At 37.7% G+C, this 25188-nt stretch overlaps 1 protein-coding gene across 2 annotated transcripts; it reads right to left on the bottom strand.

The window, feature by feature from the left end:
- Window positions 1–46: 46 nt before the first annotated feature.
- On the bottom strand, window positions 47–24699 carry p4ha2 (procollagen-proline, 2-oxoglutarate 4-dioxygenase (proline 4-hydroxylase), alpha polypeptide 2). Of its 2 annotated transcripts, none has more exons than XM_082141323.1 (15): window positions 24203–24699; window positions 21654–21745; window positions 19386–19482; window positions 19145–19296; window positions 14859–14996; window positions 13905–14144; window positions 12648–12847; window positions 10602–10778; window positions 9381–9451; window positions 5831–5930; window positions 5295–5348; window positions 2920–2985; window positions 2477–2545; window positions 650–746; window positions 47–433 (listed from the first exon to the last, which is right to left on the bottom strand). In XM_082141323.1, exons 2-15 carry the CDS (start codon window positions 21730–21732, stop codon window positions 363–365), a joined length of 1611 nt encoding a protein of 536 aa, XP_081997449.1. In that variant the 5' UTR covers window positions 21733–21745; window positions 24203–24699; the 3' UTR covers window positions 47–362. The 2 variants fall into 2 exon arrangements, with proteins under 2 accessions (XP_081997449.1, XP_081997448.1); XM_082141322.1 differs by having other exon boundaries at window positions 14841–14996; window positions 24203–24694.
- Between the last annotated feature and the right edge of the window lie 489 nt (window positions 24700–25188).

The following is a 25188-nucleotide window of genomic DNA, read 5'->3' as shown; positions in this document are numbered from 1 at the left end:
TCCATTAAAAAAAAGAGGAAATGTGTTGCAGGCAAAAAAGCATACCTTCAAATTTAGATATTTTTATTGCAAAATAATACAAAATAAACACTGAAGAACAATAACTTATGCATTACATGAACACAATGAGAGTTCACTGATGTGATCCTCCAGTTGAATCTGCCAAGAAAGTTTAAGCAATGGGAAAAGGAGATAAAAGAGAGATCCCTAACAGACAGATTGCCTGATGAAGCCCTGCTCATGTCTCATAGCAGTGAGTCCTGACTGGATCTGATGCATGTTCTGGAGTGTGTGACTGTGTCCGTGTTTGCCGAGTCAAGGCACAGATGGTAGAGCCGAGCTCAAACGCTTGCGTCGCTGGATCAGTCCACTTCAGTCAGGCCACATGGTCGTCTGAACTCTTGACCTCTCTCGTGGATCCATTTGTTTGAAACTGTCAAATGAAAGGAACTTGTAAATGCAAATTGATATTTGATGGCTTTAAAACAACCTACTTTTCATGCCTTGTTAGATAAAAATTTGTTTAACTACAATAAAATGAATATAAAAAAAAAGAATGTGATTTTTGCAATTAAAAAGTAATTGAACAGCAACCTATTAATGAGCATTGCCGGCATTTGGTCGCCGGGACTGTATTTAGTCCACTTACCCCATTTACTGCCGACTAGAACAGGACAGGCTGCGTGTCTCGTTCTGTAGTCTCCTTCTCCACTTTTAAAGAGGTTGTACCAGAACACCGCTGTTCCCTACAGAAAGAGGAGGATAGGAGTCAAACCAATCAGCAACCTTCCGGTCTCTCTCTTGAAACCAACACAGAAGTGACTTAAACTGCAGTTCATCGACTGGCCACTAGAGACCGGCTGCAGAAGAGAGTCAATCCCATAAACCCCCATGTTAAAATGCTCAACTTTACAGCAGGAAAAATATATGTTTACAGCCTGGTGCAAAAAGTGGTTTTGGTCTATATAGCTCATTTTGCCCTTCATGACGACTGTGAGGGGGGTGCATTTTTTTATTACTCATCCGATTAAATTATATTAAGCCTTAAAGTTCTGCAAAATTAAGGGCGTGACCACTTGAGTGACAGGTGGATTGCAGCTGATGTCACTACTAGCCGTTTGTCTGTTAGCATCACGTCACTTAAGCTAATCCCGCCTTTTTGCCCATTTTCAGTTATCCGGGAGTGTCAAGATGGCGACGGCCGGCTCCGCCCAATTTGGGCTTCAAAAACGCTCGTCAGAAACACTACGGATGACATCACGGACACTATGCCCATATTTCGTTACAGTCTATGGTTTAAACGCTGCATCTGTAAAATCTAAAACACTACAAGCTGATGTCAGATCAGATTGACCGATATGTTTCCAATATATGACATTAAACGGTAACACTTTATTTTAGTTTCCTTGTTACTAGTTACTGTAGTAATAGTTATAACTTTAAATTATGCAAAATTACATGCAACTAACCCTAAACCAACCCCTTATCCTAACCCAATAGTAAGTACATGTAGTTAATTATTATTATTACTCAGTACTTAAATGTATCATTACACTGTAACAAGGACACCTTAAAAGACATTGATTGGCAATGCAATGTTAAAGGAACACGACAACTTTTTGAGACTTAAGCTTATTCACCGGATCCCCCAGAGTTAGATAAGTCCATTCATATCCTTCTCATCTCCGTGCGTGCCGTAACTCTGTCTGACGCACCCACTGCTAGCCTAGCTTAGCACAAAGACTGGAGGTGAATGGCTCCAGCTAGCATACTGCTCCCAATAAGTGACAAAATAACGCCAACATTTTCCTATTTACATGTTGTGATTTGTATAGTCACAGCGTGTACAAATAACAAGGTCACATGAGATACAGCCATCTTCTAACCGTATACATACTGGGAACTATATTCTCAGAAGGCGAAGCACTGCTAGTTGGGCGGAATGATTTACTCCAACTCTGAGCGAACTCTGCTCCTCACCACGGGGCAAATCACTCCGCAGAAGTAGCAGTGCTTCGCCTTCTGACAATATAGTTCCCAGTATGTATACGTTTAGAAGATGGCTGTGTCTCATGTGACCTTGTTATTTGTACACGCTGTGACTATACAAATCACAACATGTAAATAGGAAAATGTTGGCGTTATTTTGTCACTTATTGGGAGCAGTATGCTAGCTGGAGCCGTTTACCTCCAGTCTTTGTGCTAAGCTAAGCTAGCGGTGTGTGCGTCAGACAGAGTTACGGCACGCACGGAGATGAGAAGGGTATGTATGGACTTATCTAACTCTGGGGGATACGGTGAATAAGCTAAAGTCCCAAAAAGTCGGCGTGTTCCTTTAAATATCCCCCCCAAAAAATTGGTTAGTTCCTGTTATCTTAATCAGTGTCTTTATTCAGTTAGAATGTGAATAAGGCAGTACCATCATCATTGACGTAATGATTTCATACATGTTTTCTTTAAGGTTTAGTGTCCGTACCTTTCTAGGCCAGATAGCAGCACCAAAATCCGGAAAAACCGTCGCTCCACCTGCCTGAACATCAGTCATCTGTAACGTAGAAAGATTATTAACATCAACATTTCATTTCAAAGAAATACAACATGGCATGTCATCAGTGTTTCAGTGTCTACTAACAGTCTATTAATACTCTAATGAGAGTTAGTTGACAGGTTACTTATATTTTAGAAGAATGTCTAAAGTGGGACATCGCAATAAAGTGTAACCAAGAAATAATCAAAAATGAGTATATGTTGGAATTATTTGAATGCTTGTTTTGTGTCCCTGGCGTAGATCCACTGGTGTTGTGTGTGTGTTCATGTGGATCCACATAGTAGCCGATGACACAACACCTGATGCCAAGTCAAGAGTAATCATACACACATGAGTTCTGGGACCAGGCACCACGAGATACACATACTTACATAATTTAAAAAAGTAGCCACACGATTTCCAGTGCCTAATGATTTGAAAGCATCAGGTTCATCTTTCTATGAAGATAAAATTTTAGAGTAAAGACAGGCAGAGAGGCAAGAAACGCTCGTCTCCGAGCGCACACACATGTACTTACGTAGTTCAGATAGGTGGCAAGTCTATTTCCATCAACCTTGAGGTTGCTGTCAAAAGGACGCTGCAACAGACGTGTGTAACTTTTAAACCAGACTGAAGTGCAGCAGGGGAATACCTCTGCCTCGGAGGCAACTTACTGTACTCTTCATATGCTTATGCTCACAACAACAACAAAACTGAGTGTTGGGTGTCAAATCAATTCTCAAACATGCACTCAATCTAAAACAATAGGAAAATACTAATGCATTCAAGTTCAATCAATCAATCAAGTTTTCAATCAATCAAGAAAAATCCCAATAAAAGTATCAGGAAACTTATTACCACCAGCAATAAACTATATACAAGCTTCTATTCCAACATTTAAATCACAGGCACTTTTTTTTGCCATCAAGTGACACACTACACCACCTAAACATATAATTATTACATGTAAAAAATAATTCCAAAATTCAAGTAAATGTACCATGTCCTAGGCCAAAAATGATATTTTTCTCTCTAAGTCCACTGTGTGACAGTATAAAGCAGTGAGTTATTATCCGGTGAAGACGCGGATCACTGTTTACTGCCGCTCTATCACAACTGCTCACTGAAGTGTGTGTGTGTGTGTGTGTGTGTGTGTGTGTGTGTGTGTGTGTGTGTCAGACTGAAGCTATTCTGTAGCGATTCAGTTGACCTACTAACTTTCTTTCTTTCTGCCATTATGTTGTTAAGCTGTGTTGTTGTAGTCACTTTATTTGTCATGCTGCTGTTGACAGTAAACTTTTTCATTTTTTTAGTTGAAGAACCTTGGTTGTTGGAAAGCGGATCTCCTGGTTTTTTTTTAATATCGTAAATAAAATAGTAGCACTTGGAAGTCGTAGGGTATTGGGTGGCAATTACTTTATATCAAATTTTCAATGCATTTACTACACTTCTGTTATTTATTGTAATTTATACAACCGTTCTGGTTCTCAAATCTGATTGGATGAGAGCCTTTTCCAGCCGTGCGATATTCCCCCAGTATCAGCACTGCAACCGTTTGATCGTTTGTATCACTCCAGGCAACTGTCATGGCGAATCTGCCATATTTAAAAAAAAATACTACTGTTGTTGTGTCACGAAATGTAGTTTTAAGAGTTTTTTAGGCAAGAATGTAGATATTTAGATACAAATATGTGACTGTTTTACACTCAGTTGAGACGCGTTTGCAGATGCGAGCTCCAGGCCGTCAGCGGGCGCTCAGCGCTCAGAGAACAGCTTCATCTCGGCCAGTCCTCCGGGAATCAGCCACTGGCATTCGGGAATATCAAACAAGCAATCTTTGGTCTTATTAATCTATTACATGTTCCAGAGCAAATCAATTTGGGTTAAGGGGAAAGTTTTCTTTTGTGGAAAACTTTGGAAAAGTTTCATAACTTCTTATTTAGGCTATTTAACTTAAATCCTGTACTAGAGTGCTGCTTTTGTACGTCTGACTGAATTTTTTGCTTGTGTGTATTTGCTATTGTCTTTTATAATGGCGACTGTTGTTCATTTAAATATTGTTGTTCAATAAATATTATTTTTTATAAATAATATGCCGTGTTTAGTATTGAGAAAGGGTCCGTTAGTGATCGTGAGATGAACTTCAGTGAATGTTACATTATTACACCATTAGATGGCAGAAAAGAGTGACTAGTTGTATACATGAAGTTGTGTAAGTGCTGCCAAAGACAAAGATATCCCTTTCCTCAGCGGACCTTCAAACTGATATTTTATAATGAATATAATATTATGGACATCAACCTGAAGAATGAATGCTGTATCAGATGCAGGTAATACACTCGTTTAGTCAATCTCTCTCTCATAATACCATAAAACTGTTCTCTACATAATCCAACATTAAGCTTCAATGAAGCGACTCAACGTCCCTTCGTAACTCGTGCTAAAGTGACGTTTTAGAATTAGTAACGGAGGCTTGGGCTCAACTGTTGATGAACTGTTTGTTCATTCTTTATTTATTTCTAATGAAATGTTACTTCTCCCAACCAAGATTGGAAAGGGCCTAAACCTATGTTCTATGGATAAATTATGGATAAAGATGAGACATGGATGTTGTGTGTCAATTGACAGTAAAAAATAGAATTAAAATAGAAATATAGAATTCCTTTATTTTCAGAGACATTTTTATATTTCTTCATGCACATGCCCATGATTGTTTGTTTTGGTGTGAATTATCATGCCACATAATTGAAAAAAATGCAGTTCTTACCCTTGAGAAATCATAATGTGGTTCATATTGACCTCCAACGCCATAGTTAGCAACCTAAGATGCAACAGAATTCATAAGAAGATTCTGTTATCAAATCAGAACAGAGACGATTAATGATCACATAAGCAAACAATAAATCATGCGCACTAGTGTACCATTTACCACAATGCAATGCATCATTCCCAAAACATCCGTTTCAATTGTTGTTTAAATACCTGGAGAGGCTGTTAACTAATTAAAACTGTTCATTGAGAAATATTGTGTACATAATTGTACAATTTTATTTCATTCTGAAACTCTTTATTTTGCAGTGTCCCTGTTACACATCTTACATGTACATACTGTAGTATTATCAGTAAATTATGAATAATTACAAGCAACTAACACTAAACAAAACCCCAACCCGAATTATATAGCAAGTACATGTTAGCTAATATTACTCCGCACGTATTCGTATAATTACACTGTAAAAAGGGCACGTATTCTACATTACACTGGTGTGAGCCTGAAGTCAATGGAGAAGAGACATGAATCACCTGTAGCAGTTCTGCAGTGTCCACAGTTAATCCAGTGATGTCCTCTATTCTCTGATTGACCCGAGCGATCACTGGATCATCTTCTCCTTCTAGCCACGCGCTGTAGACACACCAGAACAGAATCCAATAATGACAAAACCGCTAATAGACTAAATTCTGTTAAACGGCTGTATCTCAATACAAACAAGCACACTCATTAATGTAACACCTAGGGGTGAGCACTATGACCAAAAAACAGAGGATTTTTTGTTATATCACAGTCAGGGTTTCACATACACTGATTTATTAGCCACAATATCAACATTGAACGCCACAAATAGATTTCAGTGCTTCCCATTCATTAACCAGACTCTGGTGGCCCGAAAATATATTTAAACTTCTCATAATAACATAAAAGGTCTTTAATGTCGTGTTTTTGGCCATTGCTGTCAAACTAACTAAAACCGAAAGCACGATAAGGCTTTGAGTCCTTATCGAAAGACTGTCTGTTTGCACTTCTCTCACACGATCAGCACGTGATCAGCTCCGTGTCTCAGTTCACAGTGAATGAATGCAGTGATCTCATCTGTGCATGTGCTGAGTGTAGCGTGCATTTGGGAACGCAGCTACGATTATTATTTTTACATTTGCATAGTTGACGATTACAGCATTTCACTAGATTTGTAATGAGGCGTGTCTGTAAACTTGTTTTTGCCAAATTTGCCAAAAATTTTCGTCAAAATAAAAGCTCAAGTGTTTATCTCTTGCATGTATAGAAATTAGGACAAAACTAATTATGAAAGTTTCATTTATTTTTCAGTGGATTTGTTTTTACAATATATGGCTATTACTGTGATTGGAATAATATTATAACAACATTATTATTATAATTATGTAGTGAAATGAAGACTGAGACACTATATCATAACTAAAAAGAGGTTTGAGCCCCCTTTAAAGTTCAGTGCATTCAGTCAATGCAGGGACTTTTTCTTTGTTCAAGTTGCACACTGAACATGGGTTGGAGCTCTTGATTTTGAACCCTCAAAAATGTATGAATTTAACGGAAAAAATTACAAAATTTTCTTACGGGTGGGGGGGAACACAAACCCCCCTAGAAGGACCGAGGTCCACCCACCACAGTTTCACTAAATCCTGTGGGAAACACTGACAGTACAGCTACAGTATATATCCTAATCTAGTTATTCTGCTGGAAATTGAATGAAGAAACCAGCAATATCTCCATGAGCAAGAGCACAGTTGTTCTAAATATCAGTAGATAATCGCAGCTGTGGAGATGTCTTCTTATTTCCACATTACTTCTTTTCCATTCTCTGCTAATTAAACAAGCCTAAAACGGTTGTCTGGTTAAAGTTTGGCCAGGCTAGAATACACTTAAGAGCAGAATTGCATCTATTCTATCTATTGTAATATAAATGGTATGGCAAAATCAGTTAACAGTTCTAGCATCATATCGCCCAGCCCTAGTTACCTCCAGTGTTGGGGGTAACGAGTTACAAAGTAACGGATTACAGTAACGATATTACTTTTTTGGGTAACGAAATAAAGTAACGCATTACACTAAAAATATCGGTAACTACACTACTTTACTAGACTATAGGAACGCGTTTTCCTGCGTTACCCAATTCGTGTTTGCCTGCGTGTAAAGCTCTGATCTGTTTGTGCTGCGTGTCTGTCTGTCTGTGTGTGTGTGTGTGTGTGCGCGCACGGCACCGTTGTCATAGAGATCGATTTGAGTGACGTAGCTGCTGGTGCGAAGGGGAGCGGGAAATGGAGACGGAGGAGACGGACAGGGGGTTTCGGCCAGTGGCGATATTCACATTTCTTTCAGTTTATTGCTCGAAAGGACCAAAATATTCGCGTGAAATGCACTTTATATGCTCAGGCAGCAAGTACTGACCATCGGGACTACCGGGAGATTCCCAGTGGGCTGACGTGCCTTTTGGGTCGACATCTCAATTTTTTTTAATTTTTTTTTTTAATTTTTTTTTAACGGACCATAAAACTCGTACATCAGCGGCCCATTCGTTTTGCTTAATTGGCGGCGCTGGGTTAAGTAAGTGCGTGCCGGTGTAATGCATTAGTTAAAAAAAGTATTCGTCAGTTTGTTTGTTTTTCCTGATAGCTGACCGGCCCATGAAACACCTTGGCCCATTGGATCTTTTCTTGATTGACACTGGGCTGGTCCAATCACATCTTTAAACACCTCCCCCTTTGGGCTTTGAGCGAGCGTGCAAGTGTGTCAGTGTGTATCTGTCAAAATAGTCTGAGAGATGGAGAAGAAACGCAAGGAATGTGCAGAGAAAATTAGCGTGAAAAATAGACACAGACCCTTCAAGCAGACACTGTAAACTGTGTCAAAATGTTTTCTGCAGCAGCAGGACCTTCATCAGCTCCTGTGGCTGATGATGAGGATCAGGACAGACATGAGAAAGTGTAGAGCCTGCGGTAAGCAGAACTAACAGTTACTTTCAAAACACTTAGGCTATCCCATAAACAAAATAAATACATTTTAAATATATTTTCAGAGTATATTTTGGAATATATGCAAATATTTGAAATTGGCCCAATAAATATATTTCACACTTAACATCATATATTTTTGTTATATTTCAGAATATATTTCAATGTACTTTTTTTCTGTATGGGTCCCCAAAAGTGTCAAAATATATGTGGCATATATTCCAAATACATTGAAATATATTCTGAAATATAACAAAAATATATGATGTTAAGTGTGAAATATATTTATTGGGCCAATTTCAAATATTTGCATATATTCCAAAATATACTCTGAAAATATATTTCAAATATATTTATTTTGTGTATGGGATGTCATGAGTGTAGGAACCCATTACCCAGTAACACATTATTTCCACATCTGCATAGTTGACGATTACCGTAATTTACTATAAATTTAATGAGACGCGTTTGTAAACCATGTTTTCCATCAAAATAAAAGATCATGTGCTTATATCTCTTTCAAGTATAGAAATTAGTACAAAACCAATTATGAAAGTTTCCTTTATTTTTCAGTGCATTTGTTTTACAATATATGCATATTAGTGTGCTATTATTATTATGGCCAAAATGCCAGGGCCGATTTTTTTTTGTCCCAGTCCAGCCCTGATTATGTGTCTACCACCGCAGACATTTGTCCTTTATCCTGTTGTTTGTGGATTTTACAGTGAGGCATATTTCTTTGTGCAGACATGGATATTGTTCTTTCATATGGTTTTACATGCCATTTTGTATAGGCTACATTTATAAACACTATGCGGACAGGCTAAGTGATGATAGGGCTATGATTTTGGTCCGTATCTACAGGGTAAATTAAGAAATGGGAAAGTAAAGTAATAAGTAGTGAAGTTACTTTTCAAATGCAGTAACTAGTAAAGTAATCTCATTACAATTTACAGAAGTAACTAGTAACTAGTAACTAATTACTTTTTTTGAGTAACTACCCCAACACTGGTTACCTCACATTATGTTCTTCTAATAAAGCCAGACATGAACACGATTAAATGATCTGATGTATATGAGATGTGCTCACCTTTTGGAAACTCTATAATGGGCAACCGTCAGAACGCCGGTTTTAGGATCTCTCACTGTGGCCCTCGCAAGCTGCAGAGAATAACTCATTATTAGCCAAACATGCACAATATCTCAGTTTCTTCACATTTCACAGAGACTGAGCTCTGGGAACTACATTACAAAACTCAAAAGGATAGTTCATCCAAAAATAAAAAAATGCTGTCATTGCTTTCTCACACTTGTGAAATTCCAAACCAGTTTTGTGATATTTATTTCATTCTCTGTGTGATGAACTGACCAAAACTTCAGTAGTTGTTCACTGATAATCTTAATTTCAGTCAAACCTAGCATTCATAGTTTTCAGACGTAGACTGTCACATGTAGTAGAAGTAAGTGAATTATTTGTGAAGAGAAAATATTTTGAAAATATACTTATTTTTTGGAGTTAGACAGGCATGGTCACCATGAACTGCTATTGTATTTAAAAATTCTTTAAGAATTTTATTTTTCTCTTGCACAGAAAAAATAAAAGCATACAGATTTGAAATGACACAAGTAGTAAAAGTGAGCCTTTTAAGACTAAGCTTTACATGTTTTCTCAGATGTCATAACCTGGCAAACAGAAATGGCCTTGTTTAACCGCGAACCTGTAAAAAGCCTTGAAAAAGTATCATGTTGTCAATGCAGCAAGTCTATGAGACTTTATTTTTAGTATAGTGACTAACACATCTTTTCTCAGCTTGTCTCCACAATCAAGTGGGTAAAGTTCAGGATTAAATCAGCTAATGCTTTTTCTATGATGTTCTTAGCTTAGTGGGTTTATTACAGGAGAACAATGGTGCAGTTACTGTACATCTATGTTCTATTGACCAAAATAAAGTGATATTTATGGATTATAACAACACATCTGTTTGGCTCAAAAGGCTTGTAAATAGTTTTCATTTCATATGGTTATCAACTGTTTTCATAGAGTTTTATTGTTTTACAGCATCTTGTTCAACTCACTAAAACATAAATGATTGCTGTGTATTTACATTTCTCTTTATTGCATTTTTGAATTACTATCAACACTGAGCCAGTTTCTTCAAACCTCAGATTGTCGGATCACAATTTGATGTAAAACAAATCATTTTTCTATTGCTTTGTCTTTCTCAAAATTAACACACAAATGGGCTCATATGGTGTGTGTGATTTTTGGATGAACTATTCCTGTAAACTGGTCTACTGGTTTACTACTGACCTTGGGTTTGGCTAACTCCTTGATCTTCTCGATCTCTTCGTCAGACAGGGCTTCCAGAAAGCGGACGATGTGAGGACTGTCCCACTCATCCTCCTCCTTCATCGGCTTCAGCAACAGACGCGGGTTCCTGTTGCCGTCCTGATAACGGCAGAACAGTCTGCTACGTCTCTTCAGAGTCTGTTGGGAAATTAAGATTGAATAAAAAAGCCTCCCGACATTTTAGGATTTTGAGATATTTTATAAGAACCTACAGCTTATTTAGGATGATTTTAAATCATCAAAAAATGTTGTTCATATTTAAATTAGATTTTAGATCAATGTAATTCTATGGCAAGACACGTTAAAATACATATATGTGAATAAAAGCCTAAGTTCAATTTGTTCATCTTATAGACCTTCTGTAGCTCCGCCCCTTTTCAGCGCTGCGCTCATTGTCTTTTGACTTCCGGTCTGTATTTTCAAAGCGATTTTGCGTGTTTACGAATGAACGGCTCGTTTTAAAATCTTCCCGGTCGACTGACATTTGTTAAGTCATCTGCTTTAAACATTACAGTCCTCGTGATAACTTTCGTTAAAGGGATAGTTCACTTTGAAATTCATTTTTGGTATGTTTTAGCTTACCTCAAGGGCATCCAAGATGTAGGTGTCTTTTTTTCCGCAGTAGTTTCAATTTTGATATTTTTAGGTCAAACCGTTCTTGTCTGTCAGTCATATAATGCAGGTCGATGGTCACGGTCTCAAAACACAAGCACAGAGTCCAAATTAAAACAATTCCCCGTCGTCATTAAACAATTCCCCATCGTAAGTACACATTGATGGCCTAAGACACGAAACGAGCGGTTTGTGTGAGAAAACGAACAGTATTTATATCGTTTTTACCTCTTTCTCACACAAACCGCTCGTTTCGTGTCTTAGGCCATCAATGTGTACTTACGATGGGGAATTGTTTAATTTGGACGACGGGGAATTGTTTTAATTTGGACTCTGTGCTTGTGTTTTGAGATAATGACCATAGACCTGCATTATATGACTGACAGACAAGAACGGTTTGACCTAAAAATATCAAAATTGAAACTACTGCGGAAAAAAAGACACCTACATCTTGGATGCCCTTGAGGTAAGCTAAAACATACCAAAAATGTATTTCAAAGTGAACTATCCCTTTAACTTTACATTAAGTAAATCCACTTCAAAAGCTAATTACTCCTGGACAGCAATGCCATAGAAATATACAGAGCGACCGCAAAAACGGAAGTTCAAAGACAATATTCTAAAGATGGCGGCGCCCTCGTTTCATTGGCGCATAAGGTCTATAAAGCGATCATGTCTCTTCAGAAAATTTGGAGTAAACAACTCAAATCATATGGATTAGTTTTATGATTTCTGTATGAACTTTTTTAAGCGTAAAAGTGGTAGTTGCGTAGCTGTCAATGGAGAGACAGAAAGCTCTCAGAGTTCATCAAAAAGATCTTCATTTGTGTTGAGTTTACAGTTTTGGGTGAACTATCCCTTTAAGCACTAAATCATCATATTAGAATGATTTCTGAAGGATCATGTGACACTGAAGACTGGAGTAATGATGCTGAAATTTCAGCTTTGATCACAGGAATAAATTACATTTTAAATTATATTAAAGGTATAGCGGAGGATGTTTTACTTCCTGGTGGGTAGTCTAAACTATTGGTCCTCCTAATTGTCAATCATTCTGGTGAATCAATCAAACTTTTCAAAAAGTGGAGAGGGCGGGTCTTATCTAAAATTTGGAAAGATCCTCCGCTATACCTTTAAAATAAAAAACGGTTATATTTAATTTGTAATAATAAGAGAATGAGAGAATTTTCTCAGAAACATTAAAAAAATCATACTGATCCAAAACATTTGAACGGTAGTGTACATAATAATATAATCACAATACTACACAATAAACACAGTTTGAAACATGATACACTGTAAATAACATCTGCTTATGAAAGCAAAAATGTGAATTTTTTAAGTGCAAATAATTCAGCAATCAGACTTCCCGAATCCTCCTGCATGAGTGCTCACCAGCTTGACGCCCTCGCCCCTGCACAGCGCCTCATAGACCTCTCTCTCGGGCAGGTAGTCTTTGGGCCGCTCGTAAGTGTCCAGCTGAATGGGCCTCTCGTCCGTGAGCTGCTGTTGGCTGCGACCCATGTCCCTCAGCTCCTTCGACAGCAGACGCTCGAAGTAGCGCAGATTTCCTCCTGCCCTCTGGTGGCTGGGATCTGCACATACACACACAGCATAGGACACGCATGAATCGCGATGGTTAGTTTACTTTTTAATGCATTACAGGCAAAGAAATACAGCTAAAAAATGTATCTGGTATTAAGGATATTTTCCTTATAATCTATATAATATTTAATTACATGTAAGCAAAGCAATGAGGTAGTGCTGGGCGGTATACCGGTTCATACCGAATACCGGTGTTTATTTTTGTTATGATATGAATTTTTAATATACCGCCGCAATTCCGGTGTATGTCGCTTTAACAGCGTTGGGAACGAGAGGCTGTGCTGTATCGTGAATAAGTCACTGTGAAGGGCGTTGTTAGGCACGACTCGAAGCGGAGTCAGCTGTGACCTATTCACGATACATCACTAGTCTCAAGTACCTCATAGCTTTTATAAAACGGTTACCACACAATACAGATATTAAAGCCAAAAAATATGTATCAATGCAACTTTCATGAAGTAATAACACTAAAAGCCTTCCTTCCGCTGGAAAAAATGAACAGCAACAGAAGTTACATTATTACGCCATTAGATGGCGGCGAAGACTTTCTGAGTGAGTCAGTCAGTAGAGGAGACTTTTATATTGAAAGGACTGAAACTTGTGAACACAGAGAAGCAAGACACAACTGACAAATGACTAGCATTTTGGGACATTCAAACGGAATTTTCTATTACGAATATAGGACTGACCTTAAGGAAAATGCTATATTTCCTTATATTATATATATTATATTATATATTATAGTCAGTGCAGGTACACAAACTCACTCGATCTCTCACAATACTCTATAAGCTTCAATGAACAATATTAATGAGAACAAACATAAGTTTACGTTGCTAAGAGTGGTTGCGGAGTGATACATTGAACCGTTGGGTGAAGCGCTCATAGCCGTGTTTTATTGTGAATAAAACACAGCTATTGACCAATCAGAATCAAGGACTGGAACTAACCGTTTTATAATATGATATCAATTACATTATAAAATTCTCTTAATGTGCTTTTTATTTGGAGATTACACTTTCAAGAGAGAGAGAGACAATGGCCTACCAATGGCCACCAAGCGTCGGGTGAGTTCGATGGCTCGTGGCAGATCCCCCATCTGATAGACAGAGTAACTAAGATAATCTAAAACATCAGCCTTGAGCGTCTTGGCGTCCTCTCCCGAGTCCATCTGTCTCAGCGCCTGCTGCATCCACAGCACTGAATGATAGTAATCACTCTCACTGTAGGCCAGTTTCCCCATGTCAAAGCAGTCATCCACCGTCAACAGAGCATTGTAGCGCACCCCTGTGGACAGAACATCACATCATTTATCACAGGACTTAGTAAGGATTTGATATTGGACCTTTATATTGGAAATCTGGCTCATTTACTTATCATCTTTTCAGGAAAATTCCCATAAAGCACATAGTGCTTATTCACTGACACACTAAAACTTCTGGCTTGTTCACAGACAGCACAGAATGACGCACAGTTGAACGTGTCTTATTCAAAAGAAAGGACCAAAACAAAGAATATCCTTAGTATTGATAGATAAATATAATGCCATATTACCAAAACAAGGTACAATTCCAATTTAAAATGGAGGGATTGAGTTAGAGACTCCGAATTTGCTATGATGACAGTTTAGACTGTCCTCTATCAGTGTGCCAAATTTCATAACTTTCCCGCAAGCGGTTCTTTTGGGGTGCCATACACTTCCAGAGCGGAAGAGGAAGAAGAAACGGAATAAGAAGAAGAAGAAGGCCAACGGATACAATAGGTGCTTGGTGCCCTAATAAAAACTAGGAAATAAGCACATACATTCACTAAAAACATTATTGAATTCTCATGAAGACGCTATTGAAGTCTCAGAAACCCATGGTGAGGGTGTATTTAAATTTGTTCCCCATTTAAAGTGTTGCAATGATGGGTTGCGTTTTATCACCGCAAGCCCTGCATCAAATGAACACAAAGAGATCTGGAAACAATAGTGTGAGTTACCCGCGTGCTGCCTCTGACCTGGCAGTTTGCCTTTGGAGAAACTCTCTGAGTCCAGTTTATACGTGTCCTGCAGACGCATGAGTGCTTTGGCTGCTCCCTTCTCATCCTCCTCATCAGGGAAAAACTGTCTGTGCACTGACATGTTTGATATGAAGCCTTCAGAGGGAAAGAGAGAGAGAGAAAAAAAAAGTTTTTTGAAAAAAAAAGGTATCTGGTGTTTGCTGAAGACGAAGAAAAAACCGATTTAAGAATGAAAAACTGATTACTTTTAATGACACAGTGCTTTGCCCAATGAGAATCAAGTACAGTACACCACTGGCAGTATTATGAGGTCAAATATTTTTGAATAATGAGTTTAACTGACTGATTTCCAGCTCTTTCCAGCTGTGGTAGTTGCATTTCTCTCGGCCGCATGCCACTTGGGGATCGATCTTCTCACATTATAAAGAGATTTTAACTCAAGAGTATGTATGTATTTCATAATAATCTGCTTCATGTTGGGGTCCTGATCTCCCTGTCAGGGTTACTTCCTGTGACTGGCTAACTGTACATTAACCTTGGCTTTCATTTTAAGTGGAAACATTCTCAAGAACTCCACGTGTCAACATGTTGCAACACATGCTCACACAAGTTCGCATTAGGGTGAGAGTGAAATAAATGAGCAGCTGCAGTGACTGACTCTATTCACAACAACCCGGCAGTTGAGATGTGCTATATAGTGTATATGAGTGTACTATATGCTTGCAGATTTGCATTTTTGTTAATCTTGGTTTCTCACAACTTGTGTGTTTTTCTGAGCTAAACGGAGTGAACTGAGACGCTAACAGTTTCACAAATGTGCATGTCGTGCAGCTGTGCAGAGAAGCCCAACGGCCAAAGTCAAGAATTTCATTAAAGCTGCAAGCCGTAGTTTTTCCTCTTAGTCTCCTTTTCCTTCAAATCTCTGTTTGAAATCTGCAATTGCAGTTATTCGCGGAATTATCAACTTTACGTGGGTTGTGCCTCGGCACGGCACAGCACGGATGAATCCGATGTTTTGAGGAGAACGTGCGGCTGTCAGTCACCGTGCCGGTGTGAATCCTGGCATTCACAATCACAGATTCAACTTTTTGGGAAGTAATGTTAATGTTAAAGGAGAACTTGGTAACTTTTTTAACTTAATAAAACTGTCTAGAAATCATTTGGATGGTTAAACAACCTGTTCTGGTGATATTGGTGACTTTCCCCGCTCCCCCCAGCGTTCCCAGGCGGAAAACCAACCTTGCAACTTGCGCACTGCCGTCCCGGCAAAGTGAAATTGGAAGTCTCGTGAGAAGCGAGAACGAGAACGAGAACGAGCGCGAAACACAAATTGCTTTACGGCAATTCGACATAAACACACACGCATGTATGATGTATTACCAGATTACCCATCTCGGTAGACATAGTTCCACGCGATACAGTTGGCTTGCTCCGATCAAAACAAACGCACATGAGCAGAGGTAGCGAGGGGGAGGAGGCCGCCGCAAGTGTGTTTTTTACGACTGTGTTGTGAAATATACGCCCCCCCACAGCTGTAGGGGGAGCTCGTGGGGTAAACATGCGACAACAAAAGGGAAAATCAGCGAAGAAGTGACTAGAGTTCGCTAGAGTTACAGAGTTCTCCTTTAACAACATCAGCATTGCGGGACATTTAATGTCCTTCCGATATTTATCCTTGTTTTCTCATGGTTTTCTCCTTGCAGTCTCTTTTTTTCTCCGAAGTCCGAAGTCTTTCGCGTTTCACAGCGGGAGAATCTCCAGTCGTCACTGCTGATTGTCGTTTGAATCTTTCTGGATCCGCCATCAAATTTATACGTTTAATTATATCAAGTGCTCTGAGAAACAGCTATAAATCTCCAACATCCTCACACTCATAGCCTACTAGCCGAGACTCTTCTTTATGTGGACAGATGTGACGTAATGACGCAAAGACATGCTCGAATTTCCCCCAGTACCACTATAGTTAAAAACATTATTACAAGCTTAACGTTTTGACTCGAGCTACGGCAAGCAGAGAGTGTTGAACACTGGCTGGTGATGAACACTGGCTGGTGATGTACTTGCTCAAACATTTATTTTGGATAATTTTTAACCCAAAAAAGCTACGGACTGCAGCTTTAAATAATACATTCAATTTTGGTTTGTTTTTCACAAAACCCTATTGTATACACCCCAAGAACACTAGGAATATATGGCATGTGCCGCATGGGATCATTCAATGATACTTTTGTGTCTTTTTTAAAAAGCTTGATGCTGGTCGCTATTCACTGCCATTATATAGACGAGCGCGAGAGGTACATTTGTTAAATTCTCCTTTTGTGGTCCATCAAAGACTGAAGGGCATACGGCATTAGAACAACACCAGGGTGACCTAGTTTCATTTCAGGGTGAACTATTCCTTTAATGATTACAAACGTCTGACCAGTAGTGTGTAGGCTACTGTATATCAGTGGGCGACTGATATATTGGCAAGGCTGATATATTAGCATTTTATAAATATCGGCATCGGCCAATAAGTTTCTCTGTTTGGCAGATGTGTAAGAAGCGGGACTTTTATTTTGAAGCTGATGAGTCTTAATTATTTTACGTTACTGTTTAACAGTCCTATCTAATATGTTATTAGATAGAATTGTTAAACAAAGAAAGTAAACGGTATATGAAAAATTATCATAGTGTTTGCTTTTATATAATTAGTAATAAAAAGGCAAACACTATAATACTTTCTCATTTACATAAATAAACATTTATAACATTTAAACAAATCTTTGAATATCTAATAAACATTTCATTGCTCAAACCTTGCAGACGTAGTCGAATTCAGCTGTGAGATCAATATCGGTCAACCTCTAGTATATGTATAACTGTTTATATTATTATAAGCGTTTTAAATGGTATTAAATTAAATTTGACCTGGTCTGGAATCTCTACCTTCCACCAGTTCAAATATGTTCCGTCATATCCATCATATCCATCACACATCACCTTCCATTGAGTAGGCTCTATCACTCTCTCTCCTCTGGTGTGTGTGTGTGTGTGTGGTGAGCGCACTGGCGCCGCTGTCCTGCGGCTGCCGTCACATCATCCCAGTGGTTGAGGAGAGATTCCCTGATATGAATGTAAAGCGCTTTGGGTGTACAGTAGTACATATGAAAGCACTATATAAATGCCATATTCATTCATGTATGTTAAACATTTTCTTCAGCATGTCGTATATCAAAAAGAAGCTTAAAGATAGAGCCAAAAGATAAAACTGTACTTCAAAATCATGGTATGTCAAAATACATAAAACTGTCATAAAGTTGCAGACCCTTCAGACCATTTTCTTTGATTATATCATTCTTCAAAACAACTTTCTCAAGTTAAATCTATCACAACTTCTTTGTGATAAACGTATCCACCTTTTTCCTGACGAGCCTAAACTAAACTTAACGTTTTAGATTATGAGAGCCACTTCCAGTTTGGGGAAGTTCCACTAAAGAAGACTGAAACTAATGATTTCAAATCATAAGGTTGTGCTACAAATAATCCTTATCCATCAGTCTGACTGAATGAGCTGTAAAATTTCTTTATGCTCTCATGTTCAGACTTCAAGAGAATAGCATAACGTTTGGCATTTTATTTTCTCTTTTTTTTCCTTTGCATTCTGCAGTAACATTATGAAAAAGGACAACATACTGTATACTGAGCATCTGTGGTCTGCTCTCCCGATTTAATTCACAATATATTCCATAATTCACTGGAATGCACTAAGAATCTCTCGTTTTTCTCACGTCTCTTTCCAGGTTTGTTTTCACACAGATGCTTTAAAATGTAATCGCCTCCCCTTTTCACTTTCAATCCATATTAGCAGTGTTTACTGGAATCTTTCTAAAGCATGTACTACATTTAATGTCTGTCAAAATTACGACGGACGAAATTACGTAAAATGTTATCACTCAATGTTCCAGTTAATGAACATTTTAGATTAATGCAACGTGTTACATGATGCGGACACGTTACCACAGTAATATTTAACTGTCCGTAATATTTCTGTGGAAATAATAAAGCTTTTGGGGTCTGTTGTAGTAATTTGTTAATGCTTTTACACTTTTAAATTTCCTTTAAATTTTCAATGGTTGAAGGGTAAGTAGAATAATGTCATCTCATTATACCCAGGATTTGAAAATGCTTATTATTGTGTTCATAGAGCAAACCTTTCACTGACTGTTCACAGTTTAACAGAAGTTACTCCCATAATTTGCACATGCATCATGGGGCTTAGGAAACCGATGGATAGACTGTACCATCTGATGGGTCTTGTAGCACCAGGCTCTCTAACTCCGACCACTCTGTGTTGAGTCTCTTCATCAGCTTGTAGGCGTTCACCGGGTGAGCCAGGAAGCCTTCGGGGTCCGACGTGGATGCATGTGTCAACAGATCTAGTTTATTAGCCCAGCTGATGAGCACCAAAAAAAATAAACACACACATGAGTCATGGGTTCATGTGAAGTCATACAAAAAAAAAGATTTTAGTTAAACAGTCACCTCTTCACAGCTTCAAGTTTCGACTCTTCCGCCTCAATGTATTCTTTCAGGGATTTGACAAGCTCTCTCTCTGTAAATATCAGGTCTGTCATTTGGCCTATGAAAGGAGGTGGACAAATTGTACCATAAGAAAAAAAAGAGCACAAGACCAAAAAAGCACATGATTTGGCACATTTATTTACCATCAAGCTTTACTATCTTCCAGCAAAGCCAGCCATGACTGAGATATATATTACCAGATGAAGTTTCTATTAAGTGTGGAACACTTTGGAAAATATTTACTTTTTTAATATTTCAGCTGTCGAGTCATAATTTAAAGTGTTGGCAGATCTACTGTGTAAACAGCATCATTGAATGGGAATTTTGGTGAAAGTGTAGAACAGATAAAGTCTTGATTAGAAGAAGCATTTTGTTAATTGCTTTCTGTATATAATCATAATTTAAAATATAGCTGCAAGCAGCCATCACGGGGCCAAGCTCTTCCAATGGTCCCATGGGTTACAAAAGTAGCTAAAAAATAGCCAAAGTATTTATACTTCTTAATGTAAGATGTTGAGTGTGATCCGCATGATGAGATCAATGGGTTCAAGAAGTAGCTAAAAGTTTCTTTGTATGTTGATGTTGATATCTGTAAGTTCTTAAAAAAATGTTTTGAAAGAACATTGGTAAAATGGTTCCGGTAAGAATAGTTTAAACAATTTAGACATGCTTTTGTTTGGAAATTCTGTAACTAAGCTTAATGTGTCTCAGAGTTTTGCTTTGATATGGAAGAGAGATTCAAGGTGAGAATGAACATTTTTAAATGACAGAAGAAAAAAAACAATAGTTTCAATAGAGAGTCAAATAAAAGTATTGTATGAACTTGGCATACAAGTACTAATTTGGACTTTCCGCCATATGGGAAATTAGCACAGATTTTCTGACAAACTGTTAAAAAGTTATTAGCAAAAAGTGCCCCACCTATAGGTCATGAGATCTGAAAAATGGCTATGGCACTATTCCCAAATTTGGCATGGCCTCCTAGATCATGGTTCCAAAGAACCATACAAATTTAAATTTTGATTGATCAAAGTTTGCCTGAGATACTGCCTCTGAACCAATTTTGGGTCGACCTAGTTAAGTTCACAACATCATAACTTTTTTTTGACCAGTGGGTCTTTTTTTTGAGCCACTGTTGCCTTTGGCTTGCTCAGTTGGGGATATTTTGGGGATATTTAATCTAATTTTATCAATCAATAAATTCCTCTTGAAACAAACTTTGTTGTATTATTTTAATTTAATACTGTGAAGCTGCTTTGATACAATCTGTATTGTGAAAAGCGCTATACAAATAAACTTGACTTGACTTGACTTGACTTGGGTATTGAAATTCCATTCAGTCGTTTCATTTCTGTGCGGCTCGTTTTAAAGATCATTTCTGCCAATTTTCGTAAGAATTGGGACAAATTTTGAAGGATGAGTAGTGAAAAAACCGGAATACTGTACTTTTCAAAATGTCCACTACTGTAATAGGTGGAGTCTTAATGTATGATGTTGAATGTGATCAGCATGATGAGAGGAATCAGGTGTAATAAGCTTGCATTTTCTAGATCAAAGGGTTTCAAAAGTCATAACTGTTTCAAATATGAATTTTTTTTACTTGTGGTGGCGCTATTGAGTTGATCCTAGAGACCCCTAACATTGGTCAGATTACGATTCATTACCATCACTACAAATGTGCCAATTTTCATAATTTTCCTACTTACGGTTCATAGGGCTGCCATGGACTGCCATTGGGGAGGAATAATAACGGAATAATGGAAACAATAGGGGCTACAGCTCTAAATAACAGTTGATTTACATGCTACTAAGAGAAGCAGTGTTAAGTTGACCATTTAGTCACTGGCTTGGCAAGAAGAAAATGAGTTGTTTTGGCAAATTGGTTTCAATAGAAGCCCCTTTTAGACTAATAAGGAAGTTTTCAGTATGTTTTATAGCATATTGAAAATATTTCTTGAAATGTTTATCATTAAAGAATCAGTGTGTAATTTCTGCAAGATTAGCATCACCAAATGGAATTGCAAAAGTAATGTTTGCCAAACGCTCCACTCATAAGCCACTTTGCAGACAAGCAGCTGTGTTGGGGTGGACAAGAGGCTCAAACAAACAGCTGCATTGTGATAGCACTACAAAAGCCACAGTTTTGCCACGGTTTGGGGAAATCAACCTTCCAATGGTTTACTCACAGAACAGTTGTCTCTGCAAGTTCAATTGCAAATAGAAATTTACCGATTGACGTGAAGATTTCTGCTTGCGTGGGTGAAGAGAAGAGCAGAGTCAAGAGCGCTAGCCCCAGAAATGTTGCCATCTTCAAGCAAAACCTACAAGAAAACCAAACAGACATTTTAGAATTGTGCAGATGTACTGTATATCCCCATTAGACTTAAAGTCTTTAACTGAACATTGCTGAGGTTGTCAAAATAAAAAATGTAGGCTATGTATACACAATACCAGTCAAAAGTTTGGAATGTTTATGTTTTTGAAAGGAGTCTCCAAGGCTGCAAATATATACTTTCAAGTCTACACATATGCATGTTAAGTATATTTTTTACTATTGAGGGCAGACATTAAATACTAAGCCGAGTCAGAGAAAGCTCTGGTGTTTAACCACAAGTGGGTCAAGAAACAGCTGCAGAGTTTTTCTTAAAGAACAGTATAAAAAAATAAAATAAAAAATGACCAGAAACGACCAGAAACGATATAGAACATTGTGCTTGTGTACTGTAGATTGGAAAACTTGCCATGTAACTAAGCAACTATACAACAATATATTTGTATACAGCAACCAATTCAACTTGCATAGAGGTAAGAAATTAAATCAAATCTGAGACCAATATATTCAGCTTGATGTCTGACTCAAAAAGTTCCTAAACATGTTCTATGCATTACATTTATAAGAACTGATGGCACAAGTGAGCTGAACTGAAGAAGGAACCTGTTGATTCATATCTAGGGATTATATATAGGGACCAAACGTGAGGCCAGTAAAGCAACCTCAAAGCAATGGGTAAAAACTACAGATCAAACACTTTTCTAAATATACCAAGAAATGGAGCCAGTATTCATTCACCAGAATACAGTTTACATGTCAAGTAGCTTATTTATTATAAATTAGTAATACTTAAATATGATGTAATATAGATAAAAGCCACTGTATGGATTATATATGTAAAACTTTTTATGTTTTTGAGAAGTGGAAATAGATACTGTCACAAACAACAAACTTTTTGGTACAAATGTGACCAACTCCTTTAGCTAATGACCAGTCATTACAGTCAAAGCATAAAACCTGCCAGCGCGAAACAGTTTTCCTGGGCGTGGGTGAACTTGGTTAAAGTCAAAATGGAAACCACAGAGAGAATCCACAAGTCTCTTAAAAAAAAGTTCATCATAGAGACCTCACGATTCCATTCATTTTTAGATTCAGGAAGTCACAATCCAATTCCAACACAATCTGTGTGAAGATTATGTATAAAACTCTTATCCTCCTATTACTTTTAGGATGGATGGATGGATGCGCTTTTTTGAGCATCAATATCTAAGGTACCATTCACTCCCATTTTAAAGCTTGGAAGAGCCAGGATATTTTTTTTAAATATAACTGTGATTGTGTTTGGCTGAAAGAAGAAAGTCATATACACCTAGGATGGCTTGAGGGTGAGTAGCCTAAATTAAGGGATCATTTTCATTTTTGGGTGAACTAACTCTCAACTTGACTCAAGCACTTTAGCAAATAGTTAATTAAACAGTAATACACAGTCAGATGTAATCGACTTCTTAAACATCTGGAGTTCAGATTGACTCTGCCTTCGCACCTACTTTAAAAGTAAACTCCCTGTCATGCAAACTCAGCTGTGTTTGACTCTTTAGCCGTTCTTGTTTGTGCTAATGGTTCTTCTTAAGGGTTCTGAATGCTGACAGGTCATTGGACGAAGCTGAAGATTCTTCCATGTGGGAAAATAGGACACAATTCCCACTTTACCGATGATCTGCATGCTCCATCTGAACAGAGTTAGGAATTCAGATGAATAAACCAATGTTCACCAAATAATTTGCCTCAAGGCGAATAATATTAGCGTACTGTTAGAAAAACCCTAATAATTATGCTAGTAAACCAACACTTCTTCTATGTTTCTGAAGTCAGCGCACAAGAGCGATGACGACATCTTCTAGAAAATTTCCTGTCCACCCCATGAGGATTTGCCTTGAGTTTCAGCAAAAATCTACCATCACTTAATAAAACATCAATTATTTCACACCTTCAGCTGAATTCAGACACAGATGTTAGCTCTTATTAATTAATATTTATTCATATTAATTAGACTTAGCCTTGAATTCAATAAGTGAAATGTAAAAGTTAAATAAATACAGTATATACTATACATTTATATTGTAGGCTATTACACACGTATAACCTAAAACATTGTATTTAAGGTGTTCAAGGAATTAAAAGAAATATAAAGCAGTACTAAACGTACAAGTGGGCTAACGTATCCACACTTATTTTACTACAGGGTTTACATGAATTAAAACACCGCTTCACATCTTACATTTCACCATCTACTGATAAGCTGCACTTTCAAACGTGCATGAAACTGATTGCAAGGTCTGAATAAAAAACGGATAACGTTAGAATAAGAAACATTGTAATAAGGGTTATATAAACGGTGAAATGTTAGAGGTTTAAGTCACATTCATGCTGTTGCATGACATGCAGATTTGTTACAAATCAAACAATCGAGTTAAATGAAAACCATTAAACCTGAATGAGCTCTTACCTCGTTTTGAGCTGAAAGTAAAGTGTGATGGGGCAGACCCAGTAAAAGAGTTTTATAAAAAAAAAAACCTCCGCTGTTTCAGAGGGTTTGCAGTGTTGTTGGTCGCTGCCACGTACAGAAGACCCAACACTTTCCACTCGCGCTCACACAATCCTTCTAATAAACGCGCACACGCATTCCAGAACTACATGATGATCCACTGTATCAGGAAAAACATTTAGCAAACAGCATTTGATGGCGTGAAATACAACATTTTATCATCTGATCTATACTTGACTACAACCAATCTTCATATTAAAGGTCAACGAATCTCTAATGGCATCAAAAGATAACGTGTAAACTCAGATGAAGGATAATCATTTCTCTTGACTCGTCTCTGCGTCGCCTCAAAGCCTTGATAGTTTGAACGAGAAAAACGTTTTGATCCTGTTATGTCCAAATGAAATGCAGGTTACTGGATCTTAATCGAGGCATTGAATTAGAATAGAGGTTAACTACCCTTAAAGTCGACCATCTGAGATCGCACGACACAAAAGATCAGGGTAGCCTATATACGGTGGTTTACGGTAAAACAAGATTCATGCAGGACTGCACGTTCTCTTTTTGACTTGGGGCTCTGGTGAATCATTCAGCACAGTGATTGATGTAGGACATTACCTATGGGGGTAGAATCATTCCTTTATTTCAAATAAATAGATTATGATCCTCAAATATACTTTAGGAGTTATGTATTAATGTAATAATGCAAAAATGTATTAAATTCAAAAAAAAAAAAATTTGCCAATAAAAACATTCACAAAACGTTTATTATGTTACAAACACAAATCTAATGACTTCCTGTGTATTTGTATTTCAATGTACAATCAAATCAACATATAGTTGGACTCCACAAACTGTCTCCTCAAGCCAATCAGGGGCCGTTTACACAAGACAGTTTTCAACTAGAACCTGAAAGTTTTTAAGCCTTTTGGCCGTTCATTTACACA

The sequence above is a fragment of the Leuciscus leuciscus genome, assembly GCF_965113295.1.
Source record: "Leuciscus leuciscus genome assembly, chromosome: 16".
In the NCBI taxonomy this organism is placed as follows: Eukaryota; Metazoa; Chordata; class Actinopteri; order Cypriniformes; family Leuciscidae; genus Leuciscus; species Leuciscus leuciscus.
This window is presented reverse-complemented; position numbering and strand designations above follow the sequence as displayed.

Excerpts from the sequence above, each read along its gene's own strand:
- p4ha2 (XM_082141322.1), bottom strand. The coding sequence starts at position 21,732 with ATGGCAACATTTCTGGGGCTAGCGCTCTTGACTCTGCTCTTCTCTTCA. Across the intron at positions 2,546-2,919 it reads TGGCTACTTTTTTAAATTAT|ATGACTGATGTTCAGGCAGG; the intron begins GTAAGTATGTGT and ends TCTACGTTACAG. Across the intron at positions 434-649 it reads TCTAGTCGGCAGTAAATGGG|TTTCAAACAAATGGATCCAC; the intron begins GTAAGTGGACTA and ends TTCATTTGACAG.